Source organism: Myotis brandtii, unplaced genomic scaffold (assembly GCF_000412655.1).
Source record: "Myotis brandtii unplaced genomic scaffold, ASM41265v1 scaffold383, whole genome shotgun sequence".
In the NCBI taxonomy this organism is placed as follows: Eukaryota; Metazoa; Chordata; class Mammalia; order Chiroptera; family Vespertilionidae; genus Myotis; species Myotis brandtii.
The window spans coordinates 1,281,904-1,305,401 of NW_005364711.1; the positions used below are offsets into that span (position 1 = coordinate 1,281,904).

General features: G+C 39.4%; 1 protein-coding gene across 1 annotated transcript in view; it reads right to left on the reverse strand.

Moving 5' to 3' along the window:
* The window catches only part of ANKFN1 (ankyrin-repeat and fibronectin type III domain containing 1), a 450,804-nt gene that overhangs the window by 39,481 nt on the left and 387,825 nt on the right, over positions 1-23,498 (reverse strand). The window contains exons 10-11 of the mRNA XM_005872543.2: positions 2,888-2,985; positions 416-506 (exon numbers count right to left, since the gene is read on the reverse strand). Coding sequence (XP_005872605.1) covers positions 416-506; positions 2,888-2,985 — 189 coding nt within the window. The remainder of the gene's footprint in view (positions 1-415; positions 507-2,887; positions 2,986-23,498) is intronic.

A 23,498-nucleotide genomic window follows, 5' to 3' on the forward strand; every position in this document is an offset into this window, starting at 1 on the left:
CTAGGTTCCTGTCACAAAAGGGGTGATAAGAGCTAAAATGGACTCTATGTATTTTGGGCCAGCCAGTGCCACGGAGTCGTTTCACTATATCCCCACAAAAGCCCTGGATAAGGCTATGATCAGACCCATTCTATAGATGTTGAATTGAGACTCTGAGAGTTTAAGTAACCTTTGAAGGCTATACAGTTAATGGGCACCAAATTTAGTCTTGCTGGTTACATATCTCCTTTCATTCCACTGAGTTGCTTCCCAGGGGAGCATTTCTGCAGATAAATCATTCATTATGTGGCGCAGATGCTGCCCTGAGTTAGTCCCCTGCAGTGGAGAGAGGGAATGAATGGCAGTGGCATCCTGAGGATAGAGTGGGAGTTGGAGCCTGTTGCCAGGCTTGAGGGAGTTCACAACCACCACCTACTAGAAGGAGAGGCACATGTTGGCGTCGTGGTCTGAGCAGGTCCCCATCCTTTCATGTTATAAGCTGAGACTTGAACAAAGTACTGTTGGCCCTGCAAAGTATCAAAATAGAAGAATGCATCAGGAATTTTATTTAGTCACTGTTACCCTAGAAGTAGATGTTCTTGTCTGCTGAACTCCTTTATCACTTGAGAGCAAACTACTCCACCACCCATACTTTAGCTTTCTAGCTTTTCTTGACTATTATGTTTACGTATGATAATACATATTTTGGGGGTGTCCTTTTGCTTTCTTTATGCTTTCTTCTTTCCCAAGAAATACAATATCATAAATTACTTTTTCTGGCCCCTCCAAAACACATAAACACCAATTTTTAAAATACACAGTTTTATAAGGTTTACCAAAAAAGAGTACTTTTTCACCCTCACCTTTCTCATCTTCCCCTCCCCCAGAGACAACCACCATCACCATTTTAGCTGATCAACTTGCTTTATAAAAGTAACAAGTTTTAATGAATATCTTTTCAGATTAGTCATTAAAGTTCTGCTTCATTCTTTTAGTGGCTGCATCGTACTTCTCTGTGGGGCAAATACAGCCATTTATTTAACTAATCCCTCACTGGTGCAAGTTTGGATTATTTTCACACGTTACGCCACAATAAACAATGCTACAATAAACATTCTCAACTCACCTATCAAAACTTCAAAAAAGTTAATTATTTGATATTACTTCCACTTTAAAACTGTTATTAAAACAATGATATATTCTTTAATGTCTTCTGGTATTATGAGTTAAGGAGTTATTTTTGTTTGCTTATAATCTTTTAACATGTTTTGTATGGCTTTATGTTTTTGCTTTGAAGAGTTTGTTTTTTCCCGGTGAACTCAAAGGGGCATTTTAGAAGCCAGCATTTGATAAACCATTGATTGCAAAAATTGTAAAATGGTGTTTGTAGTTAAAAAAAAAAAAGCAATCTCTGAAGAGCCTTTGCTAGGGGTTTAATAATATTGGGCTTACTCTAATGTAAAGTCAAAATTTTTTTAACATTAAAAATGGGTTTCTCTGTACCTCAAGGTAATGGAGACTCTGTAGAAGTGTAAATCTACTTCTCTTTTATGTGATTAGGATACTGTCTGCATTGTTCTCATTGGATGACCAAGTGGAAAAACTTAATTCCTATAAAAATTAGTTCAAATATTAGAGAAATTCTCTGTGGAGAGCTTTCCATTTTTATCACCATAACACTTTTTCTTTTCAAGCAATGGAAATTCCCTAGGGTTCTCTATGGCCCTCTTCCATCATGTGAGCTATAGGGTTGGGAATCAGTCGTCTGCCGTCTGCTGATAGCATCTCTGGGGGCCACCTACTCGTGTTTGTTTTTTCTGGTAATCCACAGTTTTGGCCTCTGGTGTAGACGTGTGATTAGAACTAAAAGTCAGGATTCTGTGGTGGTGACCCAACCACCAAGCATTCTGTTAGAATGAGCTGGTTCATATTTGAAGAGATGTACCCTGGTGCACCTTCTTAATGCTGGGTTTCAGGATTGTACTTTACATAGAACTGTTTTAATTGACTAACAGAAAAACAACAATAATAACAAAATTCTCCCTCTACCTCTCACATGTGAAGGGTCCTAAGGTATTATTTAAATTGTGCTGCTCTCCCCCCACCAAAAAAAATTACAGGTTGGATTTAAGTTTACTTAAAAATGTTTTTTTTCCCATTATAAAAAAAGATTTCGGTGATCCAGTTTTGTTGCATTTTAATTATTAGAGGAAATATAGGGTTTGTTTCTGTCTGAACTGATTTGCTAGGTGTTTTTATATTTTGCATTTTGTATGCTTATATGGTTTATAGTTCTATAAATAATTAACATTTAACTTTAGATTGGTTGAACAAATAAGCACAGTTTGTTCCAGTTTTTCATTCACAGTTTAAATTGGTTCAGGTTACTGAGAAATGTAGCGCCACCATATATAGCTTCTTTTTTGAGAGAGCAGATTTAGACAGATTTTTTTTTTTTTAAATCAAGGAAAAAGGATTTTTCTCAGGAAATTGTGTGACTCCAATTGATGACTGATCTCAACCAGGCTGTGGGGGTGAGGGATAGATGAGGCTGTTATTTTTACCATCAGACAGGGAGTCAAAATTGGATCTCTCGGAGCCTTTGATCCCCCCCTAAAGATTAGACTGAGATCCAGAAAGCAGCAGCTTTCAAGGCTTGTGTGAGGCCAGTCTTTTTCTGATCTCCGTAGAACATGGCAGCTTACAAAGTGGTTCATGCTGTCTGCTCACTCCGTTGTGGGGTTCAGATTATGGATACCAGACATATCACGCTTAACGAATGGCAGTTGTTGCCAGAGGACTGGGTGTTGCCTGTTGCTTCCAGAGTAAGGCATTTGCTACCAAAATCCCCGCACAAACATCAGGGGCAGGGGAATGGGAAGTTTAAGGGGGAAGATTTGGCATTTACCGTTGTAAGCCCTGTAATTGTGCATCTCAGGGTCTGTAGGTCCTCCATGATGATTTCTCCAGCCAAAGGACAGAAGTCTTTAGACATACTCCATTCCACTGGGAGGGAGTGAAGGAGGGAAAGAGAGGCAGAAAGAGGCAGAGGGAGAGGAAGAGAGAATGGATGAAATTGTCATTAAGAAATAAAGACACTCTAGCACAGAATCTCTCTCAAAAATAGTAAGTTTACCCTCTTTTTCCTATATTGACACATCTAACATTCTCCTCAACATAAGTCAGTTTCCAAATTCACAATTATATTTTTTAAAACAAGACCAAAAAAAGTAATTATTCAACAATGACTAATATACCTTAAATACTTGTGTGTGTGCGTGTATAGACACACATTTTCTCAGGCACATTACATGTACAAGTTCACTTTATATAGAAGATGACGTATTTTATTATATGTGAGAGGCTTCATTATGACACTGCATTCTATTTATTCCCAAGTCTGGTTTCTGCCTCACTGTTCTACTGAAAATGCTATTTCAGGGTCCCAGTGACATTCTCATATTCGAAATAAAGAAGCCTCCTTTCATTTCCTCCCATAAAACCTGACACCTTCCCCTGGAATCATTCTCTTTCCTGAGTGTCTCATACGCCATTCCCTGCTTTCCTTCTACTTCCTGACGTTATCTCCCATGATTTGGGATTTGTGGCTGACCTCTGCAGTGCTCCCCTCACACCTGGCATCCTCAAAGTGGGTGTTCATTCAAGGTTACATCTAACACCCAAATTCTAATACTCTATTTTCCTGTGAGACCACTGGTTGAAAAAACCATGATCAGGAAAGATAAATTTTGTATCATTGGTAAAAAGTGTCTTAAGGGACAGTTTACATATGGCAGGATTTAAGGCAATCCTAAATGAGTCACATGGGAGACAAGGCCTGCGTGTTTCTAAACCTCATGATGACAAGCTATAGACTTTAAGATTTAAATTACATTCTCTATGACACTTAAATACTTCAAAATTAAGCCAAGCTATTCCTAAATTCTGTTGCTTCCCCAGAGTCACAGATCTCTCTGCTTTAGTTACAGCCCCTCTACCTCTTTTCATTATTCTCCTGGGAGTCTGCCTTGCTTTCTCCACTCTCTCAAAATTGCTCTCCTAAAATTACTAGTGTTCTGACCATCCACAAAACCTCTTCTTAGGAAATTTTGCCACAATGGCCTCCCTTATTTTTTTACAACCTTCTTTCCCATTGGTTTTAGTTGCACACTCTCTTCTGCTTCTCCCTCCTGATTTCCACATTCCAGGCTCTCCCAGGGTTCCCCTTTTCTTCTTCCTTTGATGTGCTATTCCTTGGGGGTTTGGCTCTTCTATTTACTCCTCATACTTGCCACAGGTAATGACCTTAGTCACTGTTATGGCTCCAGCTGTGCCTCTTGAAACTATAATTCTAGGTATAACCTCTTTCTGGAGCTTTAATTTCCTCCTGTAAGTCTTCACTCCACTTGAGTATCTCTTAAGTACTTGCCAAGATATGTTTCTTCTCTTGTTTTCTCAATTTTAGCTCATGGTACTCACGCATACCCAGTCCCCCAATCTCAAATCTCAGAGCGTCCTTACCTCCTCTTTTCCCCCTGATTCCTTACAATGAATAAATTACTAAACCCAGTAGGTTCTAAGTTTTCCCTCTTCCCCTCACACTGAAATTACTGTGGAACAGGCCTTTATAATCATGATCATCAGCTCTGCAGTTGATTTTTTTATAAGCCTGATAGATCAACTGATTAGCGCTCCTAATTTATTTTTCTGTTCATCTTTTCATCCTCATATACAATCCTCTTACTATATAACCTGAATTATAGTTTTGAAATGCAGATCTATTTATTTCATTCCTCCACTTAAAATCTTTCATAGTGCTTTCAAAATAAAATGAATTTTTACCAAGGCATTCAAGGACTTTCATAATCTGGTTCCAACCTTACTCTCCTGTCTTCATCTTCTTCCATTTCCCAAAGCAAATTCCTTGTTATGTAAGTCCTGTTATCTGATTATTGTGTGTATTTTTCTGCCTCTGTGTCTTTTGCTCATCTTCCAACTTTTGCTTTGTGAAACCCTACTAATTGTTTAAGACCTGGCAAAGCCAACTCTTAATTCCTGTGCAATAATTAATTAAACACCTGTTTTTGTGCTCGTAGAGTTCTTTATTCATATAAAAACAAGGTTTATTAAACACATTATGCTTTATTGTGTCTCTTTTTCTTATTAGATCGTGAGAAACTTGAGAATAGGAAAAGTGTCACTTCTTTTCCTTTCTGGTATGTGGATCTGTGTATGCAGTACATAGATGGTGCCTACTAAATATTTTACACACACACACACACACACCTGGAATAGACTGCTTTTTTCCAACATGGAGATATTTTCTTCTTCTCTAGTCTCTTGCCCTTTGAAGCTTTCAGGCATATTGTAAAACCCAGTTAAAATCAAATGATTACAGTTATGTTAACTTTCAAATTGAGAGTTATAACTCTCTACCTCCTTATAAATATGTATTCTAAAACACACATATATATGTTTTTATATACGTTATATATATGTGTATAATTGTTTTCAAAATGTTTTATTCTGCATATTAGGAACTACTAGCTCTTGAAGAAGTCGTCTCTGAAAGTCAAATTGGAGTGGGTTTGTAATCAGAGAATAATCTTGAATAATATTTTAACTAAAGGAAAGAAAGAAATCATTGAGGGAGTTATCACAAACAAAACAGAATGAAAATTAGTAGCAAATGTATAAAGACATCTAGAAAGAACAAAGAAAATTCTAGAAACAAAAATATCCTTGATTGCCATTGAACATGCTTGATTGACTGATGTGGTGGAGCTCAAAGTTCAAGGCTGATAATTAAGAGCTTCTGATTCCAAGCTAAGGATTCAGGGTAGCATCCCAAAGAAGAGTTAGGGATTAGGGGGAATGATACCAGATTATTTGGCAAGTGATTAATGAGAAGTTGCTCAAAGATACAATCTTTAAAATTTCTGAAGAAACACAATTTATTTTTGAATAAGAACTGTTTATGTGCTATTGAATATGTTTTACAGAGCATGTTCCAGGTGGAAAAGAGGGCCTGGCTTCTTGAAAATCAGAATAAAAACACAGAAGCAGGTTTGTCAGAATGTGCGTGTGGTCCTGCTTTTATACTTAATAGAATGTTTTAAGCATTTAAGTCTAATTAGATCTTATAACACATATGGGTTTCAAAGGGGGAAGGGACTAGGAAAAGAGAAGATTCACTTGGAAGGAAAAAAATTATCCATGTTGGAATGGCCAACCTATTCTGGGATGACCAATAGTCCTTTTCTTCTATGTACTTTCCTGGGTTCGTGGATTCTTCTGACATGTAAAAAGGAGCTTCTGATAATTTAAGAACGAAGAGGGAACAGAGTAAGCAGGAGCCACTTTGAGAGCCAACTAGGAATTCTAAGAAGGCAAGTTAGCATGGTCTCTCTGGAAAGTTATGTGTAGGTCATTTAAAGACTTAATATTAAGGCCATGAGAAAATCACATATAAGCCTGCTTTAAATCCCTGAAGGGCTGGAGCCATGTATATGAAGTTTAAAGCTATATAAGACTTATAATTTTAAGATAAAGATCAGGCAACTGTTTCTATTTAGGTCTGGGAAATAGAAGCAGGGTTTAATCATGCAATGGCTCATAGCAGTTGAACATGAGCAAGAAAGGTACAGACAAAACCTAGGTGTTAGTATTTCTTAAAATTTGGCTCTGGCTCAAACTGTGATGTACTATATTTAAATAAAATAACTATGGATATTTTAAATGTGACACTGTTATTTTAACAAATACTTCATTTTTATCTAAGCTTTAGAAATGTAGAATCATTTGGGCAGGAGAGTTCTAGCTGAACATGACCATTTACCTGATGGCAGCTATGTAAACCAAAGTTAACGCATTAAGCGCCAAGCCTGTTTTGTCTTCCTTTCCGTTTAGCCTGCGATATTCGATTTCACCGATATGTTTGGTGGCCAGAGACTGACGAGGTCCAAACAGAAAGTATAGTGTCAGTCACCAGTGACTGACATGGTGCTTAACGTGTTAAAAAGCATAAGATGAAAAAGAACTGAAGATCTGGGCTTGTCACCTAAAGCCTATAATGTGAGGGGAAATGCCACAGACTTAATGAGAAAGGCAGAGAACTCAGAACTAGAAGTGTTAGGATGTACAAGCTGAGAACTTAGTCTAACGTACAGGTAAATAATAAGTCTCCTGTTGTAGACTGTGTGATTAATACACCCTGCTCTCTTTGGAACACTTTTAAGTTTCAGGCCAGTTTTTTGAGATGTGATAACTATGTATCCTAAAGGTGTAAAGAAATAACATTGCAACAATGTCCAGTTAATTTCATCTGATTAAAAAATAAACCCCAAACCTGCTATTGTCCAGGTTCTCCCTGAAGTCTCTAATGCCTCAAAGCCCAGAGTTGTTTTATCCTGTTTGCACACCGGGAGGAGTACACAGTAAGTTATCCTCTCGCCTCTTGCCCAGACCCCACCCACACCCCCCACTCCGGCCTCACCAGTCACTGGACCTCAGACCCATTGCTTATGCCGTTTTCTTTTTTTGTACGCTATCCTCTGTCCCCAAATTATCTTCCTCTTCATTCAAACAGACCTGGTTCAAGGACATTTCCATTCGATAGCTTCTCCTGGGCTTCCAAGGGAAGCTCCTTTGCCAATTTTTCTGTCTTATATTTTCTGTCTTAGCAATTTTAATGTTTATATTGCACTTGCATTATTGTTTTGTATTTAATTTTTAAGACATCTGTCTCCTCTGTAGTCTATATACTCTTTGAGGGCAAGACCATGTCAAATTAATACCAGTATCCAAAGCACTTATTATAGCACCACAGGTGGCTCAGTAAATGCTGGGTAAATTGAATGCTTGATTCTGGACTTTCAAATATTTAAAGTCTAAAGTAGACAGAACTCTGATGCTGGTACATAAAGAGTAAGAAAACAGTGTCAGAAAAAACGTAGTCAAAAGAGAGCAAAAGTTGCTTGAGCTGCCCAGTAAGTGGTTGAGATGGAGATTAACTACTGGCCTCCAGATTCCCAGCATCCCAGACTCTTCACTTGCCCAAACTGTCTCTCAGGAACCCCCAAAATAAAAGTTTATTTCCTATTTCCTATCAACATTTCTATGGAACCAAAACAACATTCTTACTGGCCACACTCAGCCTGGCGCCTTAGCTAATGAACGGAATTTGGCTAGACTGTCTAGCCCAGCACCAGAGCATTATGAAATCTTCCCCTGATCCATCTAATTGTGCAGTTTCTAACCTTCCAGGCCAACCATAGCACAAGAGGAAGAAAGAGGGAGAGAGGGACGTGCCCAGAAACCCAAATACAGTCATTTCTAGAGATGAGAAGATGTGCCTTGCTGAAGCATGAGCCCGCTCAACACTTGTGGGTTTTAAATTGGGAACTGACGTGAAAACTCTGGATCTGAGAATTCTGTTTAGCTCTGGCAAAATAGGAGGTCAGAGCTGCTTGCATATTTTATTTTAAATTCCCTTGGTAGTCCTAGGATCAGGGGCATGCATTACATTCAAACAAAAATCTTTATTGTTTGCATAGCACATGGTCTTCTAGTTAATTAGAAAAACATTTTCCCCCCAAATTAAATTTCTCTAGAAAAACAATGATTTAAATTAAGGGCAAACGGCTTTTTTTTTTTTTTTTTGGACATTAGTAAAGCCTTCCTGACCCACGACTCCTAGAAGATTAAAAGCAAAGTTGGAATTGGAAGGTTGTATTCAATTACTTATTGTCAGATTCTGCCACCCCACAAATAATAAGTGCCCATCTGTATATACTGTATACTGTTTTAGTTTTGCCTGCCATATGCTAGAGTGACACACAGATACAGATATGAAGCAGGGATGTCTAAATATTCAGGTTTTGAGAAGTACATAAAGCACTACAAGTAACCACAGAAAAAGCTCCACAGTCGGATCCATTTGCTTCTTTTTGTCCTTCCTAATAGTTCATCCTATATGTCTCTTACCTAAAAGTATTGTTTCTCATGATCCCATTGGTTTTTTAAATGAAAGGCATTATCATTTATATGGTTCATACTATTACTAGTGGGGCTTTCTCTCTTTCCAAGCCTAGCATAAATGTTTGTTGAATGCATACCAGTCTTCAGAGGCCCAGTTGCTGCCAGCCTCATGTCTCCAATGAGATCCATGGTGCTTTACCTCTCATTATTTATCTGGTCACTTAGCTAGGAGAACTAGGAATGTCTTCAAACAAAATTCCCTCAGTAATGTTGATAGTTTGGGGATGAGAAAGTCTGAATAATCTGCACTAGTTGAGTTATTGGGAGCATAAATAATCCACAAACCTAGGTCATATAGAGGTCACTATTTTCTTACATTTATAGGATATCTGTCCTTAGTAGACACATTTCACTGGTTTGGGGAAGGTGTCAAATTTATCACAAAGTAGTGTACAAAATCCACTTCTTGTGTCACATCTGAGACCAAGTGGTATGATAGGGTGGCTTTCAGAGGAAGCACAAATAGGGAAAGGGAGGAAGTCAGAGCTTTGCCTTCATATTTATATGCGATAAATGCAACAGGGTGCTGAAGTTGACCCATATAGCTCACAAGAGCTGAATGTTAAAATTTCAGAATTTTGTGAACTGGTGGTTAATACAGCCATCATGAAAAATTAAATTGTATAAACTTAAAGTTAAAGAAATTATATTAAAGACAAATGCAGTAAGTACCTAAAACTCATCTCTATTTTTACAGCATTTTATTATTAATTACTAGTGGCCTGGTGCACGAAATTCATGCGGGGGTTGGGGGGTGTCCCTCAGCCTGGCCTGCACCCTCTCCAATCTGGGACCTCTCAGGGGATATCCGACTGCCGGTTTAGGCCCGATCCCCACCGGCAGTCAGATATCCCTCTTGCAATCTGGGACCGCTGGCTCCTAACTGCTCACCTGCCTGCCTGCCTGATTGCCCCTAACCACTCTGCCTGCTGGCCTGATCGCCCCCAACTTCTCCCCCTTCCAATCTGATCACCCCTAACTGCATATAATGGTGTACTACTGAATATCTCTTCCCAATGTACTTAGTGACATCATGTTGGTAGCTTGAAATTGGCCATGGTGGGAATATTTACACCATAGAAATCAGCAAATACTATAAACCAGGGCTTGATTTTTCATTTTGTGGACTGTCTAGACCAGGTATCAGCAAACTACAGTTCCATGAGCCAAATTTGGCCTGAGATTTTGTATGGCCCAGGAGCTAAGAATGGTTTTGGTTTTTACATTTTTGAAGGACTGTAAAAAAAAAAATACACACACACACACAATGAAAAATATGTGACAGAGACTATATATAGCTCATGAAGCCTAATGTATTTACTCTCTGGCCCTTTATAGGAGAAATTTGCTGACCACTGGTCTAGACTTAAGAAAGTGATGGAGAAAATGTTGATAAAGCAGATTAAAGTTAAAAGTTTCTGTGGCTATTAAATAATGAGTAGCACAAAAAAATTGAAGAAAAATTTGTCTAGTGCTTGAAAACTATTATTTAATTCAACAAAGAATGTCATTGACAAATGAGTGAAGTTCCAACATAAGTTTTTGTTGTTTCATTTTTGTTTTGCATCCTTAAAATAAATGAAAATACCAAGCAACATTTACATTGGAACTACACTCATTGTTACTTGCAGCTATAGGTTGACTATGGATTCAAGAGTTTGATAAAAATAAACATTTTGGGAGAATCAATAGGCTACAAGGAATTTACAAAAAAGTATATATATTTTCTTATTATTTGTAAATTGTGTGCTGCATATCTTTTCTGTCAGTGAAATTTATAAAAGTGTATGCATATGTATGCATATATACATATAGACCGCCCCCCCCCAACACACACACACATAGAGCCAATTGTTAAATAGTTACCACTAGATAAATGCTTGATGACTGCTCAGATGGACTCTAAGGGTGGGTGTATCCTGACCAGCTGGGTATAATGTTTAAGGAGTGTAGATTTCTTGGGCATAATTTAGGTAGCATTCTGTTACCAGGACACAAGAATGAGGTATGTGCCATTCATTTAGGAGGCAGGAGTGGCACAGTGAAGGAATCGGGGCGCAGAATTTCAGTTACCAAGCAAGCACTTAGTACAGGTGTCCAGGCTCCCAGCATAAGTCAGTTCTTTTTACCTAAGCCACACTGGCAGAGCACACAGCCTGCAGGGTGGGAATCCATAAACATGACCGCAACAGAAGGATGGCAGAGTCAGGGGCAACCAACAGGAACCTGAGTGTTGATTGCATGGATGGCAGGACATACCAGTCCTTTACCCCTGATGCCGTGAAAGAGCGCTGCACCTAACCAGGATTATCTGTACCTCATCATTATATGCTTTATTATACATTATTATTATAATTTATGATTATCTGGGCTTTATGAATGGCCACCTTTAGGACACTGTGGACTGAAAATAGAGACTTTAGTCATTAGTTTAGAAAAACTTTTTAATTTTCCTTGGAACATTGCCATATCCTTGGACTACTAGTATAAGTTGTCCAGACAAATTTTTATTTGCTTTAGACTCCTTTTTAAGAGAAAGTGTCCAGATAATAATATTTATTATAGATGTACAAGCTTTTTAAAAGCTGCAATGGATAAAGTTGAACAATAGCAGGGACTCAAACCAAGTGACAGAGATCTGAAGGCTGGGACTCCCACCCACCACTCCTCTGAGACTACACAGGATCTGACATCTTTTCAGTGGGATAAGAGCTCTTCTCCTGGCAAAGCTTCCTGTGATGCTGAGATTTTTGTTTTGTTTTGTTTTGTTTCCAGCAGACTGATGCCCTTCTTGTCTGCCGGGGGAGAGCTCCAGCAAGCAATTTTACATTTCTAAAGAATACCAGGCAGGGGATCACAGGATCAGCTATTTGATTTATATACAAAAGGTCCAAGATATGTGGCCAATTTACAGTTTTCTGAATCCTGTAGGGCCCTCATGGAATTAAAATAACCAGCCACAGGGGCAAAAGCAAAAACATTCCAACTTTCCTGCCAGATGAGAAGCCTTCACTCAGAGAAAGCACTGGCTTTGGCTTTTCTTTCATTCTCTTACTGTACCCATTACTAACATACCATTTTCCTCATTACAATTTTAACAGATTAAACTCCTTAAGGACAGGACCCATGCCATGTTGATCTCTGGAGACCCACCCCACCCTCTTGGAGAGTATGGAGGAGGGGCTCAGATAGAGTGGGTTTGATTTGTGTGTGGGTCCTGATGGTGGTGGTGGGGGGACAATCCTCAGCCATTTTGCTCACTGTGATCTACAAATTAAGGACTCCTTAGCTGGCCATTTAACCTAATTTCTGAGCCTTATTTCCCACTACTGTCAGCATTTAACCTGTGCTCCAAGGAAGGAAAATTGACACTTAATGGAAACCAACCAGGTCTTTTACAGATAACTTCCTCATTTATTTCTCACAATATTCCTATAAGATAGGCTAAGTCATTTATTCAATAATTCCACCAGTTTAACAAGTGGATAAACTGGGAATTAAGGCCAAGTCTGCGTGGACCCAAAGCTCACCTATAACTTCTTATTGAGTTTGAGATAAAACCCTCAATCCTTATCCTGGCCCATCAGGCTTGAGATCAGTGGTTCTCAACCTTCCTAATGCCGCGACCCTTTAATACATTTCCTCATGTTGTGGTGACCCCCAATTTCATTGTTACAAATTGAACATAATTAAAGCATAGTGATTAATCACAAAAACAATATGTAATTATATATGTGTTTTTCGATGGTCTTAGGCGACCCCTGTGAAAGGGGTCGCGACCCACAGGTTGAGAACCACTGCTCTAGATCATCTGGCCTTCTCTACCTCTTGCTTCAGTTTCAGAGTGCCCACTGTTCTCTTTCTCTCTCCAGTTTTTAGGTCCTTGAACATGTCAGGCTTCTTCCTTTTTCACACATAGTGCTCATTTTGCCAGAAATGTTATTCCTCCTCCTTTCTCATTTTCATTCCATTAATTATCCCTTCCTTTTCCCTTCTGCACACAAGCCTTCTCTGATCCCAGTGTAACATCAAGTCCCTGTTATATCTCTTGGAACACCAAATATTGTTCCTTTGTAGCACAGTCATTATCTATTAGTGAATTACCTCTTCAATTGTCAAAGCTCTATAAGTACAGTGAATATGTATATAGATTCCCCAACACCACATGCCATAGCATATAGTAGGTCAGTAAATACTCATTGAGTTGGTGTCAGATTATTGATCAGCTAGGTTCTGGTATATGGAGAGGCAAGTGATGTGGTTCCTGGTCTCAAGAAGCTTGCAGTTTACTATTATGGTCCATTTTTATAGATGAGAGATGAGGACAGGAGATTTAGAGAGGCCAAGTCTATCTCAGACCAAAGTTCTTTCCCCATCACCATGCAGACTTTCAAGAAATAAGTCATCTTTCCAGCCTAATGCCTCAACTGTCTCTTCTTGTCAAAAACCTACTCAGAGGGGGAAAAAAAACCCAAAAATATACCTACTCAGGTGAAAGGATTAGTGTCCAACTCCAGGTCATTCTCTGATTTCCCAGAATAATTAAATCTGTCATTTTTTCTGGCATTGATGCTCTGTATTTTGTAGTATAATGATTCATGCACATGTATTTTCAACTCCACCTGCACAATATATTGCAAATTGGTCTCCTTTTAATTATTTAAAAGCAACATTACTCTCACCCTTGTCCAAGCTGCCGTTGTTTCACATTGGTATTCCTACAATAGTTTCAGAGCTAAGCTAGTCTCTGTGACTCTGTTCATACCCCCACAGGTCCACTGAAGCCAGAACAATCTCGTCAAAGCATCACAATACTTTCCTTCATGGAAACCTCATAAGTGCACTTGGAATAAAATCCACACTCCTTACCTTACTATAGTGTACAGAAGGGGCTGGCAAACTGAGACCTGTTGCCCAAATCTAGCCTACCTTCTGTTTTTGTGCAGCCTGTGAGCTAAGAATGATTTTTACACCAAAGAAAGAAAATCAAAATATTTGGTGATGTCAACATTACATGAAATTCAAATTTCAGTGTCCACAAATAAACTTTATTGGAACACTACCTACTTATTCTTTACATATTGTCTCAGTGGCAGAACAGAATAGTTGCAACAGAGACCATATGGCCCAGAAAGCCTAAGATATTTATTATCTGACCCTTTATAGAAAGAGTTTGCAGATTGCTAGTCTATGAGGAGTCATGATCTGGCTCCTGCCTACTTCTTTGTAACCCCTGTCCTATTCAACACATTTTGCTTTATCTGCACTTTCTGTTTCTCTAACATAGCAAGTTATATGTACCAAACTCATCCTTTTTCACAGTTATTCTATTACTTTAATTTTAGCATTTATTATCTATAATTATTTATTAGTTTACTTGTTTATCCAAGAAAATGTAAGTTCCATGAGTTTATCCCCCCCTCCCCCATCATATTCTCAGGACCTAGAAAAGTATCTGCACATTGTAGACATTTAAAGAAAATCTGTGTTAATTGAGCATTTTGTCTTCCCTGTAATATTTATTGGGCACTGTGCTTTACTTCCAAATATTTTTTTATTCATCTTCATAACAGTCCCATAGGGTAGGTAGTATTTTTCTCATTTTTCAGATGAGGAAACTGAGACTCAAAACTTTTAAATAACTAACTCAAGGCCACACAGCTTATTAATGCAGAATATGGACTTGAACCCATGGGTGTTTTGTCTGCCTTCGGAGCACATATGGGGATAAAGTGATAAATAGACTAGTAGCCATGTTGAGGTCTTTTAAGTTTGAGAGAGCTCCAACTGTGAAAAGCTTGCAGAAAGTATTTTTAACATTTGAGTTGTACTGAGGGAACCTAAGGCCAGGCTCCTGGTTGGCACCTCTGTCCCTTTTCCCCTAGGACCAGAGTTGTCTCCAATACTGTGATTTTCTTGTTGGGCTTTCAAAAGGGAGAGAGGGCTGGGGATAGTGACCACTGAGCAGAACAGAGGATTGTACTGATGCTGGGGGCCTGGGAGTCTCATGAAGTTGTTCTGTATTTTGATGTTAGCGACATGGGCTCTGGTGGCCAAGATAAGTACTGATGTAAAAAAAAACCAAAAAACAGCAATGTGAACAGTCACAGAAGACTTGTGTAAACTGCTGGCGTATAATTTGAGCCTGGTTCATGTTCTGTAAATAACCTCACTGGTGCTGTCTTCCTCCTCTCCCTCCAAAAGCCTACTCCCAGCCCTCCCCAGGCCTGAATAAGACATATCTTTTTCCCCCACCTGTTTCTTTCTCCTCTGGTTAGAGACACTTAAGCGGAGGTGAGAGATAGGATGGATGACCTGGGAACAAACCAACTCCAAAGCAAGAGTGGTTCCCCAGGATCCATCGGAATTTGTGAGAGAAAGGAAAGAGAGAAAGAGAGCAAGCAAGCAGAAAGGAGACCACCTGGGGAGCAGCCAGCCACAGTCCTCTCTTTGTGCCTTACCAAGAGGAATGTTCTGTTTGGGGTGTGTCCCTTCTGTATTTGCTTTCACATTCTACTGTAAATTACTCAACAAGGGTGCCTTATTGATCCTGAAAAATCCAATCTTTAGATTTTCCCATCAAGGCAAGAAGAAGCCTTCCAGAGATTCCCAGGGACACAAAGAGCCCTGTCTTCTCCCAGGCTCAACTTCTGCTTCTGTGTGGATGATCAGACTGGCTGATACAGAGAGCACAAACCTCAACATGTTCATGCAATATGTTCTTTGCCTGGGGTCCAGGAATCCCAAATGAACTTCTGGGGATCAGGAAAAACCCTTCATATTGTAAGCAACATACATGTATGCTTTTCGAGATCCCAATAAAAATTACACATAGTATACAATGTATATCCTAGCTGGAGCCATTTGAAGGGTCTAATTACTTTTCTTAGGATAGTGCTATAGTTATCTGTATTTTGTTTGTTGCCTTTGGTATATACTTACATATGATGTCTCTATATTTGCAACATTTACAAAAGACATTTTAATCAGTAGCTTGGATCTAAAATGTATAATGTTGAGCATTTTTCAGCTCATCTGTTCAAACTAGCAGAATACCCCATGCCCTTTATCTTGGTCCATGGGAACAACTGGCACATAGTAGGTGTCAATAAAGATGTCTTAAGTGAATGAATATAGCAATTCATTTAATAAAGAAGACTTTGTCAATTCACAGTTAAAAAGAAAGAACCAGGCGCGCGCGCGCGCACACACCTATATTTTAGTTTTAAGAGTTTATTTGAACCAAACTGATGACATTTGCTGGGAAGCAAGATCTCGAATGCTCCAGCCAGGCTACTGTTTTATAAATATTCTAGAAAGGTCATCCAGTGTGAGGGGGATGGGGGAAAGGAGCTCTTAAGATTTTGAAAAGTCTTTTATCTGTTCTAAGGTAACAAGGTAGAGCAAGAAAGTAATTGGCAATATTTAAATCTTGGGAGTAAGGTACTTGGTCCATAGACTGTAAGAAAAAGAATTATGTGGGTTTATTGGAGGGGAATACATATAATAGGTTCTCAATAAGTAAAGATAGTTGAATTTATTGAATTTTGTATCTGTTGATCCAGTATCCAACCCAAACTAGTTGCTGGTATATTTGGGATAAGAAATCAAATCCAACTTTAAATCTAGCACTGATTGGCTGATTGATTTATTAGACTTTTCACTTACATCTTACCAGAGACCCAATGCTGTAAAGTGCTGGGATGCAAATACGAATAAAGCCTAAGCCTAGCCCTCTAGACAAATAAGTCTTATGGAAGAGACAGACAAATCATTACAAGGTTATAATGCAATATTAGTGCTATGATAGAAGCAGGCTAAGTCTGGGGAGACGGTGGTCAGTGATAGCTTTCTGGACCAGCTGGCTCTTGGCAGAGTCCTAAAGGATGTGTAGGTCTGCTGTGTGGAGAGAGTGGCCAAAGGCATTCCAGACAGAGGTTGCTGCTTGTGCAAAGGGATTCCTGGTGTGGTCAGGGAACTGCAAGGGGCAAGAAGATTATGGGGACAGGAGAACAGGTGAGGTGAGATGGGAAAGTGACTTTAATCACAGATGAACTTCAATAGGGAAGCAGGAGTTCAGTGTCAAGCTAATAAGGGTCAACAGTTTGAAGTCATTTTGTTGCTGCTCAATGATCAGGCCATTAATTGATCAGATTTGCAATTTAGAAAGATCAGTACCTTGGAGAAAAACTAGAGAGGGCAAGGCTGTAGTCAGGGAGACCAGAAAAATACTAGTGCCATGACCCATGGGAGATAGGATACCAGATTAGGGTTGGCACTATCTTCACCCTTTGTGAGTAGGAGGAAATGGCCTGACTTCCTATTACCCACCAAGAGACAGCTTTTCCTATTCATTGAGGCATTTGTGAGCCAAATTTTTATGTAAACCCAAAATATTTGGCATCTCAAGCTCTCATAGGAACTGGTGAATACTGGAGTTCAACTACATTTTTTTTTAAACTAAGAGCTATTAGCAACACTGTATACTTAAAAATTTCCAAATCAAATATCGTGGTCATATCAAAAACCATGCTCTCTCTCCAGGTGTATGTAACTGGTCTCAGCTTTACTCCAAGTTCAATTGCAAACAGTAATGAAAACATTGACATCTCATTGCTCATTTAATATTTATGTAGCTGTCACCATCTCAGTTTTACACATGCAAAACCTCAGAGTTGGTTGGATTTGAGGTGAGCTAAAATCCCCTTTGACAGTAAGTTTTTTTGGGGATGCTTTCATCCTTAAGTAACTTTCAAAACAACACTCAGATAGTGGCAAGAGATCAAAGAAATGCTCTGTTACCACAGGGGCTGCTGAAACTGTTATTTCCCCCACAAAAGTTCTCCCTTTATGGAGGAAAAGTAGATCAGCCTTATTAGGGATTAGAGCAAACCTCTATGCAAAAGCAGACCCAAGCCCAGTCAGATGTACATTTGTACTGTGGTCCCTCTGCAAGGGAATCCAGGAGAAAGAAATGGGGAAAGGAGTAAGTAATAAAGGAAGGCGTGACTGTGGCTGGTACTTGTCTACTTATCATGGCAATAACATCTTACAGTTTTATAACATTTTTAGTTTGCAATACCTTCTTCCACATTTTCTTACTTGCTTTTCACAACAACCCTGTTATGCATTTCTCTTATTTTTAGAGGTGAGGTCACTGGCTCTGTAAGACTGAGTGCGCTGTCCAAGGCCACACACTGGGAATGAATGAGAGGGTCATATTTCAAACCCATGTCTGTCTGGGCTCAAAGTCTAGTGCCTCTTTCCCTCATAGTTAAGTGACACTGCAGCTTGTACTAAAAGGCGAGGAAAACAGTAGCTGTAGACAAGGAATCATAGTGGTACACAGATTTATAAGTTTTGATTTTGAGAAAGTCTGAGAGATGATCTTTCTGAATCTTCAATAGCCATCAGATGAAGGTATAGTTCCATGGACCAGCTCTGTCCCATAATGAAGGGTAAGGTATTATGCCTTGTAACGCCAAGGGGCCCACCCCCTGGTATACCCACCAGTTCCCCTGCAGGGCCCTGGAAAAAAATGTATCTAGATTTTAAAAGCTTGCGAGATTCATTCCTTTAAATGTATAATTCTCCTTATTGCTCAGGTTCTTCACCTTCAATGACAATAATTACTACATTTTAATGAGGCTTCTAGTTTACTAGTAAAAACACCTTCATGTAGTTCCATTTCCATGTATGAGCCAGTACTTTTTTGAGCATCTTTAAGATTGGAAGGCACAGTGCTGTATGATGGGGATGTAAACATGAATAAGACATCATCTTTGCCCTAGGACTCACAGACCAGCAGGCAGGTGAGCAAAGTGTTGTTGAAGTTCCAAAGGCCAACAAAATTAGGAGGCGTACAGGATAAGGAAAGGGTCTGATTTAGAAGATTGAGTAGGATTTTACAACAGAGCAGGACTTTCCAGGGAGAGAGACTGAGGGTTGAAAACATTGGGCATAATAAAGTAAAGATGGGATGCTTTCAATAGAGGAAGCAGGATGTGAAGGCTGAGGGCTGGCTGATATGTGAAAGTTCTTGAATGCAATGCTAAAGGGTTTTATCTTGTGGGAGCCAGTGAAGGTTTATGAACAGAATAACATGATCAGTTCATGTTTTAATTTGATGACCAGCGTTGGTATAAGGAGGATCATGGGAGACATTTAAATCTCACTAGCTGTGCTAGGTTACTTCTTATTCTGGTAAGGGTGCTGAGTCCTAGAGTGTTTAGTGACTTCCCAACAGCTAGTAGGTGCAGGTATATTTTCTGACTTCAACCACCTGCTTTGGTGACATATGGTGCAAAACGTTTGTTTTCTGTAGATCCTATGACTTATAATATTTGGAGTGGTCTGCCTAGCTCATTCACCACCAACATTGTGCACAGATAACTTAGATTTCCCATGAAGGTCTGGCATATCTGAAAACAGTGACCTTTCTACACTTTCTTTCTTTTTTTTTTTTAATCTTACTTTAACCCAGTCACCAAGATGAATCTCCTGAGAGTAATTGCTGGATGGTGTTGACAAATGCTTGAATCACATCATCTGACTGCTGACAGCAGACCCCAGGGAGCTCTGCTGCATGGACCCACTGTTGCTTTAACTCTCCTAGGACAGGGCCAGGACTCTAGAAACCTGGGCAACTCCAGTTCTAGACCTGGAACGTGGTCTCTTTCATTGCAGAAAACCTAGAGGATTCTCCTTGAAGTTCACCTGTCATTGAGCTCCAGCAGTGAATGAAAGCAAAAGCTAGAGTCCAGGCAGAAGCTGTCCTCTTTACGGAATAGTCTTCTATTTTTGATAGAAACTAAAAAACCTACTAGAGTTGGGTCATGACTAAAATTGAGCATTTCCAGCCTCTTACTGGTCACAACTCAATAATTTTTAAAAAATTGTTTTGAAAGGGAAGGTCTCAAATCAGTGTGTTCATCGTGCTCATTGTTTATAAATGTCCTTACTATTCTTTATTTCTTTGAGCCTCAAAATAGAAAAGTAATGAACATCTCAGTCTTCAGGGGTTTGATTTTTAAAAAGCATGTACAAACAATACTGATAAGTTAACTAAAAATTTTAGTAGCATACAAAAAGAAGAAATATTTGAAAATGTGTGTGTATATGCAGGTAAGGAGGTGCGGCTAAATGCTCTCTGGGACTGGAGAATGAAAAAGTAAAAGTTTATTTATTTTAGTTTTTACTGTGACAAAGAATATGGCCTAAAACTGCGAAGTCCAATAATTCTGCTGAAAACAAATTTGCAAATAAAAAACCCAAGAGACCCAATAAACCATTTAATTGTTAGAAATATAAATACCATATATTAGCAAGATGTAGTCTCATTATGCTACAAAGAAATTTACTTTTAAAATTTGGCCATAAATTATCTGACTAGTATTACGAGACTAAAGATTTTTAAATGGTATGTGAACTTGTATACAAAGGTTTCATTTATCAGAAGACATTGGAAATATCTGAATTTTCTAATTGCACCCATTATTTCATCCATTGAAAGTGATAAAATTCAGGTTTAAAAGTAGCAGATCTGATATCTTTCTTTTAAAAAAAAGCGACATCACATATGGAAAATACATGAACACTACAAAAGGTTATTTCCCCTTCGCTTGCTTCCCAGAGGCAATTGCTGATACCAGTTTTTGAATCTTTTTCCAGATATTTTCCATTGAGATAAAAATAGAGAATATACTCTGACAAACCAGGCTGACATTGTTTCCTCATGAGGAAGATACGAGAGGTACCTGGCTAATTAGGTTGTTAAATGACATAATGGCATAATGAAATGACATAATGAAAAATACTTGACAAACTTTAGAAGGATCAGCAAATACTAATTGATCACAGGGTCCTTAGCCTAGAATTCATGGACTTCTATGAAATCTAAGGCTTGGCTTCAAAGTGTCTATAAAAGTCCTGCAGTGGTAGATAATATATGCTGGGTAGGTGCATAAATGCATTTTTTTGGTTTGTTTTGTTATGTATTTTTCCTGGGCAGGCAGAGCCATTGTGGCCATGAGCTATTCAAAGGGAGAACGATACCAAAGTGGTTTAGAACCAATGTTCAGAATTCCATTTTCTTGGGGTTGTGCCTTATTCATTGAATGTGCACCACATGAATAAGTGGAGGAAGATTGTGAAGCAGTTAAGAGTTATTTGTGGGACTTTCTAACTCCTTTTATCTGTGTCTCTCTCTCCTGCTCTGGCCTTCACCCAGAACAGGGTCTACATGCTCCCCTGAATACTGGTAAGCCTACCTTTTTACACCAATTTGCCAAGTTTCCAAATTATCTCCCTGCCTTCTTTTATTATCAAAATACTGAACCCAGCTATCACAGAGGAAAGTTAAACTTCTAATTAAAAACTAAAGACATATCTTATGGTAAGTGATGTCCAAGTATGAATGATGGCTAATTGCATAATGACATGCCCTAAGACTATCTATACTAATAAAAGGGTAATATGCTAATTAGACTGAGTCAACCGGACATCTTTCGGTTGTCCAGTCCTCCTTTCGGACAAAGCCACGGTGGCGGGGCCAAGGCAGAGGCAGTTAGGGGTGATCAGGCCGGTAGGGGAGGGCAGTTAGGGGCATTCAGGCTGGCAGGCAGAGGCAGTTAGGGGTGATCAGGCAGGCAGGCAGGTGAGTGGTTAGGAGCCAGCGGTCCTGGATTGCAAGAGGGATGTCCGACTGGCATCCCGCAGGGATTGGGCCTAAACTGGCAGTCGGACATCCCCCGAGGGGTCCCAGATTGGAGAGGGTGCAGGCCGGGCTGAGGGACATCTCCCCCCCCCCCACGCACGAATTTCGTGCACCAGACCTCTAGTTTATTTATATTTATGTATTTAATTTAGTTGTTTTCCCCCCTAAGGCATTTTAATTTAAGAAGTCAGAAGATTCAACATTGGATATTACTTTCTACTATAGTGTTCCCAAGCTTGTTTCTTTTACTGCAAACATTATCTATAATAATAAAAGCATAATATGCTAATTAGACTGGACATCCTTCCGGACGAAGCTGGGGCTGCGAGGGAAGCCTGGGTCCCAGGTGCCTGCTGGTGGCTGGAGGGAAGCCTGGGTCCTGGGTGCCTGCTGGTGGCTGGAGGGAAGCCCGGGTCCCGGGTGCCAGAGGGAAGCCAGTGGTGGCAGCCGGGGGGGGAAGGAAGGCCTACTCTTGCACGAATTTTGTGCATCGGACCTCTAGTAGGTGATAAATTCCCATATATGATGCACATTGATGAATCCAGGGTCATGCACAATTACCTGAACCCTAGGTATAATTTCACTTATTTTGTACTCAAAATTTATCAAAATACAAGTGAGAGAGATTAATAGTAGTATATGGATGACCTTGAGCTCCCCATAACATTAAAAAAAAGGAATTTTCTGACAACTTCATTACTACAACTTCAGTATCATAATCATTATTTAGACTTTGCTGCATACCTGGTAGCAGATCATCACAACACTGGTGTCCAACAAGAAGATGAGACTACTTAAAGAGGAGAGGCTAAATTTTAATTCTTTGAATGGGAGCTGGAGCTGCTTTAGGATAGTACTCTTCAAATTATAGTGTATTTATTCATTCCCTCATTCATTTTTCATCCATCCATTAATCCAGCCAGCTATTTATTTGTCCAGCCTAGGTATTGGGAGAAGGTGGTGGAATGTCCTGCCATACAGAGGGAACAACATGTACATGGGCGTGAAGGCATGAAATTATATAAGTCCAAAGTATGAGATTATTTGATAAGTCCAAGGTTTTAGCCCTAGAATGCAAGATAGCAATTGGTGATAGATCAAGCTGGAAGGGTATGTTGGCGCCAGTATGTGAAAGATTTTCTGCATGTTAAGGAGTATGGAGCCTTGTAGTCATTACCACATGAATCTGGTTATGCCTAAAGGGAATCCACATAAAGAGTAAAATCAGACTCTTGAATTTATGTGTCTTAAAATCATGACCAGAGTCCTGGAGAAGGAGGGACAATGGGCTACTCCCACGCTCTGATTGTTGGTTCCCATGATCCATCTCAGTTAGAAATGCAGGGATCTGAGACTGAGGTGTGAACCTCTGATGTCATCAGAAGTAGCAAGGGTCTAAATGCCCTCAGCATGTTACGTACTCTAATCCCAGGGAGATCAGAGTTGAACAAGCTCCTCTTGTTGAGAATTCTCAACTTCTGCAAACTCAAGAAATCTCACCTCAGTTCTACAAATTGCTCAGATTATGGGCTAGGTGCATTAACCCCTGAGGTTCCTAGCCTAGGCTTTAGGTCTCTGTGGTTTCTAGTGATTTTTTTCTTGGAAAGTAGTGTGCTTTTGTGGAAATAATAGTGAATTGGGAGCAGGCATATATGTTTTTATCTTGGCTCTGTCAAATAGTTTTGTGACATTGAGCAAGTTCCTTCACCTGTTTTGGTCTTGGTTTCCTCAGTTTTAAAAGAATAGGTTGAACCAGATGATCTTT